The 14,477-nt window shown below is 41.0% G+C and overlaps 1 protein-coding gene across 1 annotated transcript in view; it reads right to left on the reverse strand.

Moving 5' to 3' along the window:
* The window catches only part of ASCC3 (activating signal cointegrator 1 complex subunit 3), a 267,934-nt gene that overhangs the window by 169,585 nt on the left and 83,872 nt on the right, over window positions 1-14,477 (reverse strand). The window contains exon 10 of the mRNA XM_056856333.1: window positions 7,804-7,968. Coding sequence (XP_056712311.1) covers window positions 7,804-7,968 — 165 coding nt within the window. The remainder of the gene's footprint in view (window positions 1-7,803; window positions 7,969-14,477) is intronic.

Below are 14,477 nucleotides of genomic sequence, written 5' to 3' on the forward strand. Positions count from 1 at the left end.
AAAGCATAAAGATACAATAGGAGACACCTGGAAATTATTATTAATATTTTGCACAGGGATTTAAACAGGAGACACTAAAAATTTTCCTTAGGTGAGTAAGGCTATTAGTCAGGGAAGAGGCCGCTTACTCTAAACTGCGTATTGAGTTCAGAACAGAAAAAAGAGGTTAGTACAGAACTGCTTCAGCACAAGGGAGTTTTAAAATCAGATCAAAATAAGCTGATTCCAATATTTTCTGGAATGGGCTCAACTTCCTATTTATTCACTGTCTTAACCCAAGCAAAGAAAGAACACTAGGAGAAAATAGCCTCATGGGAGTATTTCTGCCTGAAGTATTAAGAACTGAATTTGATTAAAAGGGTCCAATTTTAGTACATACACCAAGTTGTCTTAAGGCAAGACTTTTCCACGCTAATACAGTAACTACATGGATTTAAGTCAAAGTATAATCCAGTAATGAATTATAGGTATAGCTAATTGTTAAGTTATTGTAACAGTGTGAGGAAGTATGGACACCATCACATTTCTGCAATTATTGAAACAAGTGCACATTAAAGAAAAAGGAGTGTAGGCAATTTTTATGACTACAGCCACCTACTCTTACATTAAGAAAAGATATAGATGTATGTTTCCTATACTACTTCTAAGGTGACTTTTTATCTTATGTTCTTAACAGTCAAGCATGGGCCCATCTGCAAATACTTACATCTGCAGATCGGGCCCATATTTAAAGAACAGAGCTTTCCTCCCAACTTGAGGGACCTCCAAGGTTTAAAACCTCCCAACTTGAGGGTCCCCTGAGGCATAAAACCTCAGGGGAAAAACAGGGTGTGGTGTTAAATCTACAAAACAGAGCTTCTCTATTGGAGCTGCTGTGAGAGGGAGGTGCTGTGGCTAGGCTGGGCCACCAACAAGTCACACGGATTCGCCACCACAGTGTGGCTCTCACCATTGCCCCTGCAGCTCCTGGACCCAACACAACTCCAGGCATTTCTGCTAAAACTGATACAACTCCCACACCTGCTGCCATAGTCCCCAGCCATGGTATGGAGCCCGGGGTTGCTGCTGTGGCCAGTGTGGCTTCCAAAATTAACACCATCATCCTCCGGGACCAGCAAAACCCTCCGCTGCACCACTGGCTCCATGCCACCCAGACTGGCCCGGCCACAGCCAGAGACTTGCAAGGCAGCCAGCCCACCCTCCTCTGGGATGGGAGGAGGAGGGCAGAGTTTTGAGGATTGTGGGGAGGTGGGCAGAACACCGACAACAGGGTGGGTAGGTAAAGCACTGAGGCTGGGCAGTTAGAGCAGCAAGGATGGGGATGCAGTGGGATAGAGGGGAGGACAGCAAGGGGGGGCAGCACCAAGGATGGAAGGGGTGAGTGGGTAGGCAGAGCAGTGGTGGGGTGAGGGGGTTAGGAAGTAAAGGCAGGGAGAATGGGATTCTCCCTGCCCTCAAGTTCCTTGTGGTTCCCCTTTGTGCATCTTAAATTGCATGCCATTCTATAGATACAATCTGTGATGTTTTAAAAATCTGATAAAGTGCACTGATGACCATGATTTGTTTGAATCTTAAAGAACACTTGTTTAAAGTTCCCTTCCAGTGGTATTTGACACTCCTTAGATTTAAATCTCTGTATCATTTAACATGCCTTGACCTGGATAGCCCCAAGCTAGTCTGATCTCATCATATCTCAGAAGTTAAGCAGGGTTGGCCCTGGTTAGTATGTGGATGGGCAACCTCCAAGGAACACCGGGGTCGTGAGGAGGAGGCAGGCAAACCACCTTCAAACGTCTCTTGCCTTGAAAACCCTATGGGGTCACCATTCATCTGTGACTTGCCACCACAACCCCCCCCCCACAAACTCATATGATTTGTTGATAATGCCATTCTATTTGTGCTGAATTCATTCATAATTTGTTTTAATGTTCCATTATAAATGAATCATGGTTGCAGATTAAAAGGTTAATTGTGGACACGACTGAATATTTTATTAGTCTTGATTCAAAAATAATATTGTTCAGATATTTAAAGGAACTGCGTTCCTAAAGGAGATCTAAAATTAGTACCACCTTGTTAATTGCAGCAAAGATTTATACAGCTGCCAGTAGGAGAAAAAAGACAGCACCTACATAAACGTCACAGGTTCCAGAGGATATGAGCAACAACTTTTACATGCATATGTTGTTACAATACATGAAGAAAAACAGCAAAAATTTATTGAAAATTAGATTTTCGTTATGTACTGAAGTGACAAATACCTTCATGTTAAACGGCTTGCTATATTCTCAACAGTAATTTTTTTAAATTCAAAATACATTAAAAGGTTGTGTACTAATTCTTTCAGAGAGATTTATCTCCTTCTTAAACTAGTACCATCGACTGGCTGGATTAAGACCACTGAAACAGGATTAAGAAACACTAGTTAGACTCTAAAATGCTTGGCCTTCGAAAGGATGAGTACTGGTGGTGTAGTGGTTAAGAGCGGTGGTTTGGAGCAGTGGACTCTGATCTAGAGAACCAGGTTTGATTCCCCACTCCTCTACATGAGCGGTGGAGGCTAATCTGGTGAACTGGATTTGTTTCCCCACTCCTACACATGAAGCCAGCTGGGTGACCTTGGGCAAGTCATGCTCTCTCAGCCTCACCCACCTCACAGGGTGTCTGTTGTGGGGAGGGGAAGGGATGGCGATTGTAAGCCAGTTTGATTCTTCCTTAAGTGGTAGAGAAAGTCGGCATATAAAAACCAACTCTTCTTCTTTTTCACCTCTGCAAGTCCCCACCCCAACTAATTCAGGAAGGTCATCTCTATCACTTGCAAGTGAATATGGGCACTAACACGCACACATAAAGGATATGTGTGCATTCCTACAAGTGAAAATCATACATTTCATACTGCCCCTTTAAACTATTTGGGAACAGGATGACAAAAGTGGACTGCACGTCTACAGTTTTGCAACAGAATTCTCTACACTCAAACCTTTCCCAGACAACCTATTGAATCCCTCTGCTTAAAAAACATGTAACTCAGATGGCCACATTTTAAAACAAGTACTAGGATACCATCCCACAGATTTCCATGGGACTATACATATATGCATTTCTACAATTACAAGTCTTGGTTATTTAGTAATTGGTTATTGATGTGTCTTTAAATACTAAAATGTAACAACAAACTATAATTGGCATGGAACCCATGCACAGAAACAAGCCTAAAAGTATATGTGCCTTAACTATGCAGAACAAAATGCATTTGTTACTAAGCAACTACCCAACTGAGTAATGCTATAAATGAGTTAATTCTGCAACAAATGATGTTTAAAGTACTCTAGCTGCACAAGACTCCATTAATAGTACTCTTAAATCAAACAATAAGGGAGGGGACCCCACAGCAACAGCAAGATTCACAGAACAGAACAATATCTTGGATCTCAAGTTCCTTTTTTGCTGACAGAAAGGACAATTTTCACTGATATCTCCTTCTCGCTCTGCAGCCACCCACCGTCACTTTGATCCCCAAGATGTTCTTGGGTGTCCCCTGGCCCATGGGGACACAATTATAGGGGACAAAGAGGACTGCAGGAGGGAAAAGGGGGGGCAGGAAGTCCCCATTTTTGCCGTGCTAGCCAGCTGTACTGCATGGGATCCAAGCCAATAAAAGTCTTACAATTCTGCGCTGTTGTACAATGGTTAAAACAGCTATACCCGTTCTTTGAAATTATCATCACAGCTGACAGCTGAAAAGCACTTTTCAACCTCTCCTCTGCCAAATGTGCCTAAATCAAATGTCACGAAGGAATCTGAATGTACTGGTTTGTCAACTGAAGGTTTTAGATTTGCATTGTTAACCAATTTAAAATAGTTTAAGCTTTTCATATGAAAATACTCTAAGACAAAAATCTAAAATGTGTTTACTCCAGCATTTAGTGAACCTGATTAGTGAATCCTACCAATAAATTTGAGAAATCAGTTACTCCCTTTGAGCATTCAGTGAAAATGGAAAAGTCTGCAGAGCCATAATCCCATATCTTATCTCTAAGGGGTAAGCTGGTCAATTTCGACAGTCCCTCGACATGGCAAAATATGAGTTCTACATACCTACAAGTCCGTCTGCAGCGCTGATCAATGGTGGGCTGATAATGCTCTCAGACCATTGCCAGCTAATGTCTCCCTCCCCCTGCCCAGCTCAGATGGCGCCTACCCTTCAAGTAACAGAACAAAATGTTTTTCACCCACTCTTTTAACTGAGGGGTTCCATCACTTTTTCCATCCTTCTAGTTTGGCAGCTATTTTATTAATATCATTTTAGGCTGCTGAATGTTGTTTTATGCTGTTTTTAGGCCCTTGGCTAGTTTTTTTTAAATGTCTTGTTAATTATTACACTGTTGTTTTTGGGATTTCATGGTCATTTTACTTTGTGAGAGCCAGCATGGTGTAGTGGTTAAGAGCAGTGGTTTGGAGGGGTGGAGTCTGATCTGGAGAACCGGGTTTGATTCCCCACTCCTCCACATGAGTGGCAGAGGCTAATCTGGTGAACTGGATTCGTTTCCCCACTCCTACGCACGAAGCCAGCTGGGTGACCTTGGGCAAGTCACATTCTCTCAGCCTCACCCACCTCACAGGGTGTCTGTTGTGGGGAGAGGAAGGGAAGGCGATGGTAAGTGGTAGAGAAAGTTGGCATACAAAAACCAACTCTTCTTCAACCGGCATATACATTTTCTAAATAAATAGACTCTACTAACTGGGATGCACCAATGTAACAAATATTTGACAGAACCAATTCCTTTGAAAAATGGCATGAATACTACATTGGAATGGCACGAATATGACATCCGTCCCACCACCCGCCCTTTGGGGAGAATACATATCTCTTTATTAGCTGACTATGTCCCTTTATTCTGATACCTGACATGCTGAGAGAGCAGCCACTAAACAATTATCATTAGTATAAGTACTCTAAGAGGGACTCTCATTGTAAGTTTGAGAGAAGCATTCTTAAGCATCATTAACCACTCAGATTGCATTCAGGGAATCTACAAACCATTCAGTGCTTCAGTCTAACAGGCATGAACACAAGAAGTGCTGTGAGAGTCTTCCATCCCCTATGACTTAAATACCATTCTTAGTGCAGATTACTGTCTCTTCACTACATTAGTACTTGCTTAAGACTCTTCTACAGACCAACCTGAAAAATGTCAAAGCTAGCCTGATCTAATGCATATCCTTCTGCCCATTACTACCCATTACTAAAGGCCTTTTACACATTGTTATAGAACTCCTCTATAAGGAAGAAGAGTAGCCTGAACCTAGTCTAAGTACTTCATGGCTCTAGCGCTTGCTACTTAACCTCTGGGCTAGACTCGGGCGCAATGCATTTCTGGACCTTGAGGCTACTGCCACTATGGTCAATGAACTAGCAGGCTATCAGCTCTGATAACCAGGAATTCCATGGCCTGACAGATTTGTTGTCATGAATTAGTCCTAGTATACCAAAGAAGATGGAAAGTATAGAGAAAGGTATGAAACAGGGGTCCCCAACCTTTCTGAGCCTATGGTTTCCTTTGGAATTCTGAAAACAGGGTGGTGGGCACAACCACAAAATGGCCGCTGCAGGGAGTGAGGTTGTAAGTAGCATTTCAGGCAGAGGCTCTGTTTACCAGGATGCCTTTTAAAATGAATGTATCATTTAAAAATATATTTTTTCTTGCATACACACAGAGAAGATCCTTGTGCTGTGGCGGCAGCTGCTGCCAAAACAACTTTTTAAAACCATTTGCACAACCAATCAGATCCCCCCATGGCCAATCCAAAGCCTTGCTCAGCAAGACCCCCACTGGCCTCACCTGCTTTCTAAAAACACTGGGTGGGTGCCAGGAAAGGTGCTGACAGGGTTTGGAAACCCTGGCTTAAAATTTGTCCTGGCTGTGGAAGGACTGGGTCTTTATCTAGTGAACAAAGCATGCAAAGAAATCTTACAGAGTTCAAACTGAGATAGGGAGATTCTATCACCTATTTATATACATAGCTAAATCATAAAGACAGCCTTCAATATACCAGCAAAACGAAGACCAAGACTCACTGAAGTATTTCCGTTAGAGCAAAAAAAAATTTCAACTAATTTGCTAAGTAGGCGTTGCCAAGCTGTAGGGTTTTTCTTGTATTTTAAATATTTAAGCGTTTTTTTCATTTTATATCCGTATTATTTTCAGGAATGCACAACATTAAACATCAAAAGCTATAAATTAGCTTCAGAGAAGTCTTTTGATGTAGTATCCACAGCATATGAGCAAAGCTCAAAGAGTTTTTTCCATTATAAAGTTTTGTCAATTCAATTTAAAATAACTTGTAAAGGAAACCTTTATAATTGATAAAGTGCATAATGTGCATTTGTGTTTTCACACTCTCAGCTAGGCCACATCAGCAGGTCTGGAAAGGTGGCCTATATATTTCCTAAATAAACACACTATATTTAAACACAAAACATTCACCCTGCAAGGGATTAATAACATGACCCATACACAGATTATAAGGAAGAACTCCCAAAGACAAATGTCAGATCTACAAACCTGGGTGGATTTGATCTCACATCCCATACTCAAAAAAAGCAGTTTCAAATATCCTTCCAACTCACAGAACAAATCCTGCAAAACATTCCCCAGAATTCCTCCTCTAATATTTCAAGAAACAAGTTTTAAATTCTTTTTTATTTGGATAAACTTCTGCTGCTTCAAATAGTGCCACTTTAGTAAGCTTCATTTTGGTAATAATATCTCTCTCGACTCCAGGTTTTTTAAAAATCATTTTCATACTTATGTTGTGTCTCATGTATAATTACTTTAATCTTTCTTTTAATTAGTTTGTTAAAATTGTGAAAGTACCGACCACTTTCTAAGGGTTCTATTTAGTGAGAAGCATTCCTTTTCAAGTAGGAAATCATACACCTTAAACACAGAATTAATACGCCTGGCACGCATGATGCTTCTACACTATTTTTTGGCCACAAATTAAGAGAAGAGGCAAGGTAGTTGCACTGTTTAGCATACAAGGTACGATCTAGTTTGAACTGAATCTGCTAAAAATATGCATCTACAAAACTTAGTTGCTGTTCTAAGAATATATCTAATTTCTTTTTATCACAGTGCACTATGGCTTACATTTGCAAGTATTTGACTGGATTAAAATATTACACATCTCACACTGGCATTTCTCCCTGTTCTGTAGAAATCAACACTTCTATTTTAAAATAAGTTTGCATAACATAAAATAACAATCTAGTAGCTGGTTTAGACTAGCAAAAGGGGCTGTACCCTATGAGTTTGTTATTGTCAGTATTGTCTACTCAGACCGGCAGAGGCTCTCCAGGGTCTCAGGTGGAGGTCTTTCACATCACCTACTCGCCTGGTCCCTTTAACTGGAGATGCCGGAGATTGAACCTGGGACCTTCTGCATGCCAAGCAGATGCTCTACCACTGAGCCATAGCCCCTCCCCTCCACTTACAGTGCCTCCTGAAAATCTCCAGGGAGTGGGGGCCCCCTCACCTCTTGAGAGAGCTCATTCCACAGGGCCAGAGCCACAGTGGAAAAGGCCCAGCCTCTGGTTGATGCCAGATGGCCCACCCTAAGTGCTGGGATAGCCAATAAATGGCTGCCTGATTTCTGTAGTTCAAGCACAAGGACATATGGAAGGAGTTATAAGATGAAGCATAGAGAGTCATAAATCAACTAAGTAATCATTTCATTTCTCTTTGGTAATTCCTTTTTTTATTTGATAAGCCCCTTGACTTCAAAGAGTTTTGCACATACCTGACGTAAGGTACGTGCCACTAAACTCTCTAGCACAGGACCTCTGTCTTCGTGTAGTAGGTGTACTTCATCAAGAATAAGGAGCTTCACAAGTTGGGAGAGGGCTACATCCCCAACACTCTTTCTTGTTACTACATCCCATTTCTCTGGAGTGGTCACCAGCATCTGAAAAAGAAGCAAACAGAATAAGCTCTTTTGTTTTCTTTTTAAAAAACTACCAGCAGATTACAAACATATTCTCAAAGATGAAGACATGGACTGAAAACCCCTAGATCTAAATGTCTGCTCAGCTGTGGAGCTCATGGAATGATCACGATCTCTTTCAGCCTTAACTGAGCTGATGGGTGGTGACACAGATACAGCCCTGACGCCTTCAATAGAAAATGGCATCAAATTGCAACAAACATACACACAAACAGAACTGCCTAGTTGGAGATCACCTTCATTTTAAAGGGAGTTGCACTAGCTTGAGTTAGTGCTAGCCTCTTGCTCAACTGGTGACCAGTACAGTCTCTCCAGTAGAGCCTGTAGGATCTAGGAGTCAAGAATTTGTGAACTAAACCAATATTCCCACATAAAACTATGAGGCCAGCGAATTGCCACCTCTCAATCAAGGAATAGCCTCACACCATGAGGTCCCTCTCTGCTTGTAGGAATTGACAGAATTAAGGGCAGTCATGCCCAGCAGCTTTCCAAAATGTCAACATTTCTGCATCACCACCGTAAGATTGAATCATACCATAAATCTGCAGTACCCTCTTAGGTGTTTATTGTTTGGCTCTGAAATTTCAAAAGTAAGAAAAGTAATTTGCTTGTTATTTGCTTCCCTGTAGAGGATAAGATAAATCACTGTCCCGAAAGTAATAAATCTGAGGTTTCAAGGACATGTGAAAACCATACCTCTTTCTGCACATGGAAAAGACCAAATAATATCCATTAAAATAGGAGTTTACCATACAACTTTCATCTCAAAAGCTGCCTTATAAACTGAGTGAAGTAAAAATAATAATAATAGAAGTTGGATGTAAAAAAATGCAGGAGGAAATAGGTGGACTGTACGGCATTATATCTAGCTAAGTCCCCTCCCCCAAACCCACTCTCCTTAAACTTCACCTCAAAATCACCTGGAATTTCTCAGCTTGGAGCTGGTAACCCTTCCCCCACAGCCCTGGCCCTGTGAGTCCTCCTTCAAAGGCCAAAACAGCCGTGAAAAGGGCCCTGCCCCCTCCCCAGCATTTTACTCACAGAAACTCCATGCCTTGAATGCTGTGGTTGCCTACCAATGGCAACTGAAGGAAGCTGTTTCTTTGAGCTTCAGGCCCTTTTTTATAATTTTGGGTTTTTTAAAAAAACCCAAATTTATTTTCTTTAAGATTCCGCATTTTTCTGCAAACCTGGGATTTGTAGAAAGATCTGTCGGATTTGTAGAAAGATCTGTCTTGCTCATAAACAGCTTCAATCATTGGATTTAAGTATCCTCAGATTTGCCAGTCTTCGCTATTAGTATATAGATGATGATGATGATGATGATGATGGTGGTGGTGGTGGTGGTGGTGGTGAAACTCACAAAGCAGCAGACATGAGGCACTGGCTCCATGCTACCAACCTCCATCTCCATGCTCTTTAAGGTTAACTTTTCGAAAGGTATACAGTCCAGCATTTTGTCTCCTACTGTGGCCAGTGAGATGCCCCAGAGAATCTCATACATAAAGCATGAGAATGGTACTAGTACCTTTCATCTACAGCATCTAGTTAATCTACAAAATTACTGGGCCACAAAGTAACCAGACACCACACTTAAGGCATACAAAGAGAACCAGGGCATGAGTTCCTGTTTTCATAGGAACCGTGGGCTTTAAAGAAACCATTCAAACTCTCAACACTACACGCACAACCAGAATTTATAAACTGTTGGCACACCATTACAGATGCAACTTATTACCATTTTGAAATGAGCCATGCCAGCCACAAAAATTAGCAACTGTAATTTTCATAGAACATTAATTAGCAAACTGTGATGAAATATATTTAGCAATGCATATTAAGAATTTAAAGGTGTGAAATGCTACAAATGCAAGCTACTTAGCTAATTTGCCAAAGCTAAACTGCTACTGCTGTGATCACACTCACTCTTGTGCCACAGTCGTGCTGTCACAATTTCAAATATAAACAGACGTGTGGTTTCTCCGATTGACTTTTACAATGTTTAGACATATTCCACATTAAGCACAGCGCTCTTTTATGGAAGTACATTCTAATTAAAACTTCCCAACGGCACTCTATACAATAATGAGAAATAACATGGAATTCTACATATTGTTATACATAATAAGGGTGAACTTACTGAGCATACCGCCAAGCAATCACTAGCCTTAAATCTGACACAATCATCATTTAAGTATATCTGGGATAGACTGCACCAGTAGTGTACGGATTGAGCCAAAAGGCAGAATATTAGCTAACATCTTGCCAAGCAGAAATGCTTACTATACCAAAAAGGCATCAATGTGAAAATGTATTTAGAAGAATGAAAAGAAGTTAACATACATGAAAGTCTGCTAGCACACACACTATGTGCTTTGGTAGAGAGACCCGTAGCTAGTTTTACTAGCCCTTTTCTCTTACAATTCAGCAAGTGCAAATGTCATGCACAGTTATATCTCCCAATTTTTGGACCCTGGAAAAGTATTTCTTGCCTGAAAAAACATCTTCAAATATCTTCCTATAGCTGTGCTTCCTTTTACTTCAGTTAGCAACACTGCAAAGTGTTTTCATTTATCTCACTATTATACCACTTCATTTCTCTCAACACAAAACTGGCCAGAAAATAAAGTGTCACATTTGGTTAATGAGTGGAAACTTACGCCAGACATTTCAATCTGGCTTTCATATTAGGGCATCACCAAATAGAAATGGGTTAACTTTCAATATTTTGACTGTCAACTTAGATTTTTCTCTCCCTGTGTTATTCCCTCACCCATAGCAGTGCCTAGATTATTAAAAACTACTCAAGAATTAGTCTCGCCTCTACTAAAAAAGCTTCTGATACACCAAAGGTTTACAGAAGGGTCTTGCTTATCAAGTTGAAAAGAGTTTGCAAATTTAAAATTAACAGCAGAGAACAAAGGACAAATAGCAGCAAGGTTATACCGCTCAGAAGATAAACTTTAGTGTTGCTTGACTATTAAGATGGAGACTCACAGCTCAGCTGATGTCTTTAGCATCAAATTAGATGCCTGAGGATGAGTGAAAATAGCCATACTGGAACTGCTGCAGCTTAATTCTAGGTGCCCGAGGAAAATAACCTCAATTTGAAATGCCTGAAAACAAGATGCTGTCATGGATCTCTTTCAGGCCAAATATTTTCTGAATAATCAAATTTGAACAGCAGCCAAACCTTGAATTGTATCTTAAGCAGCTTTGTGGGTTTTATTTATTTATTTACATTATTTTACAGTCCACCTTTCTCACAGGGATGAAAGGCAGATTACACAGTACAATCAACAAAATGGGACATTCAATAAACAGTGCGTTAGGATTTTAGACGTCTGGAACCACCAGAAAGAACCGAAGCATAATATAAGTACTCACAGGACACATTAAGCAATACAAAAATCACATAATATGATCCTACTTACAATAAGCTATACACAGCCACATAGACCACAGTCTCTAATCATTTATCCAAGTAATCATTTGGTATAGAGTAACCCAATTACCTGCACAGAAAAGCCCTCGTGAATAATTCAAGTTTGCATAGTTTGCAGAAAGTCAGGAGAATGGGAGCTTCTTGACCTGTTTGGGCAGGCCATTCTCTATGGTGGGAGCCACAATGGAGAAAGCAGCTGATTTTGCCCAATTGCACACTGGAACCGAAAGCACCTGCTGCTGACACGAGCAAAGTTGTCATGGCGGAGCACGGGGCAAGAGGCATTCCCGCAAATAAGGCCATGAAGGTGAGACTCCTACAATTACGCATCCCCCTACCTAAAAGCAATTAGTTAGAATTTTTAGGTTCAATATGGATGGGGGAAGTGTATTCAGCTGTTTATGGAAAGGGCCGGCCATCTCAAATATCAATGACAATAACCGCTACAATTAACTTTATTTAGTGACTACATGATTGTCAAACTAATACATTCACAAAACAGTAATGTAGCTTAGATATCTTTTCTATGAAAGAGTTGACATGGTATCCAGGTGTACTGATCTCAACCATAATCAAGGTGATTTCTGATCTAAAGAGGAGCCAGAGAAGAAAGAATTTCTCTACAGGTTAAACATCGCTATTCTCTGAAAACATCCCACTTCCTAACACATAGGCATCAGCACTAAAACTTTCTTTACTGCATATGTAACTATATATTTCCCCTCTGCAAAGATGAACAGCAAGGTTGCACTTACCTGTAACCATCGTTCATCGAGTGATCTGTGCAGGCACATAAGGGACTACACATGAATGCAGTTCTGTCACAGAGGTTTTTACTAGAAAGTTCTTCTCTTCTAGTGCTTTCTGAAGCACTGGGAGCTCTCCCCCTCACTATCAGGCTCTTCTCGCCTAAACCAGACGTGACCGAAGGAGGTGGAGTGCTCCTTCCCTCACAGACGTGGAGGTAGGACATGCTTTTCTCTTCTCTCCTTGTGAGTTCTTGATCAGGCCTTGAGGAGATTGCTCTTCATTTTTCCTTTCTCTATCTTCATCAGCTTGCTGCTAAATGTTCTCTACCGTCCTTTCCTGCTACTGTCTTTGGAAAAAGAATCTGCCGTCTCTTGTCGAGTCCATCTTCGCTTTAGTAGACATGGCCCTTTTAAAGGTATGTACTGAGTGTGGTACCAAGATGGCACAAACGGATGACCGTTCCTTATGCCTATTATCTTTGGGTGAATCTCACAATGTCAGGGCTTGTAATGCCTACAGGTTCACCCCGAAAGCCTGACATGAGAGGATGGCAAGATTGAAGGTGGCGTTGTGTGTAAAGGTGATGACGAACCCTGAAACCCATAGCCTCGCCCAACTGAGGGTAAAAAATGCACCTTTGCTAGTGTTTAGTCAGGAAGAGCCAGCCCAATAGGGGAGGGGTAGCGCTTTTAGCACTTTAGAAAGTGCTAGACGAGAAGAGCTTTCTAGTGAAAACCTCCATGGCAGTCCTGCACGCATGCGCAGTCCCATGTGGGATGGCACAAAAGCCAAGATGATGTACCCATGAATTCGTTTTGACAGACAACTTCTGCCAGTAGTGTTACCTTTGCCTTTTAAAAGCTCATCTATTATTCTTTTGTTATGCAAGTTACGGTTAGCCCGTTTATGCTACTGATCTGCTGGAAAAGGTTACAGAGAAGAAGGGTAATGAGGAAGCAGGTGGGTGAGGAATATCTATCTGAACCTTCATAAAAAAAAGATTTAAGTTCACAACTGACAGATTAAACTGGACAAAAATTATATATTTATATTTTAGCAAGATTAAACGGGACAAAAATTACATTCCCACTTTTATCGGTGTGCTGAAACAAAAACATTCAGAGATTCTGGACATAAAGGAGCGAAAAGGAGACAGACCACAAAGTGCAAATATAAAATCCTAGGTTGGCGCAGACAGGAAGAAGTCTTCAAAATGGTACACATTTGAGACTGTACTGAAAAGGAACAGCATCAAAATTCACTCCATATACTTCTCAGTTTTAAAAGTCTGCCTAGAGTCAATGCAAAGAACATTTTTAGCAGCCAGAATGATAAAGAACAGCTTTTGTAAAATTCAGCTCTCATAGTATAAAATATATAATTAGATTCTCAGGCTGCAAGATTGAATAATCATCAAAATGTTTTAAACAGGAGAGCACTTCCATACTATTATCCTGCTTTCCTCACCTTTTTGGTCTTAATTGTTTAACTAATCACGATTATACTAACTTTTGATATTGCGCTGTCTGCTTTGATCGATGCCAATAACCCCCTTAATCAGATTTGACAAGTTTCAACTACTATATCTCTTGCAACCCAGCAACCAACCTATTCATATTTTGCCCTTTGTAGAGAAATATGTTTTACTTGGATGTTTGCACTGTACAAAACTTTCACCAAAGTATTAAAAAGTTTTTCTCTCTCTTAGCAGAAAATGGGCAGGGGGAAGACGATACAATTTCTTTCTAGCCTCACCCAGCAATAGTTTAAAAATGCTAATGGCCTCCCTGGTCAGAGACAATGAAATGGTCAGCTCACACCTCCAGAAGCTGACACCTAGCAGGGTCAGAGACTTGGGAGGTTTAGGATGCTGGAGAGCCAGGTGGTGTGTTGGTTAAGAGCAGTGGTTTGGAGTGGTGGACTTTAATCTGGAGAACTGGGCTTGATTCCCCACTCCTCCACATGAGCTGCAGATGCTAATCTGGTGAACTTGGTTGGTTTCCCCACTTCTACACATGAAGCCAGCTGGGTGACTTGGGGCTAGTTAGTCACAGTTCTCTTAGAGCTCTCTCAGCCCCACCTACCTCAGAGGGTGTCTGTCATGGGGAGGGGAAGGGAACGTCATTGTAAGCCGGTTTGATTCTCCCTTAAATTGGCATAAAAAAAACAATTCTTCTTCCTGAAGATTTCAGGAAAGGCTTCTTTGACCCACAGGAAGGTAGGAAAACAGATATAATAAAGTTTCTTGGCACGGAGGGGAACGGGCTCTTTGGTT

The sequence above is a fragment of the Euleptes europaea genome, chromosome 10 (assembly GCF_029931775.1).
Source record: "Euleptes europaea isolate rEulEur1 chromosome 10, rEulEur1.hap1, whole genome shotgun sequence".
NCBI lineage: Eukaryota > Metazoa > Chordata > Lepidosauria > Squamata > Sphaerodactylidae > Euleptes > Euleptes europaea.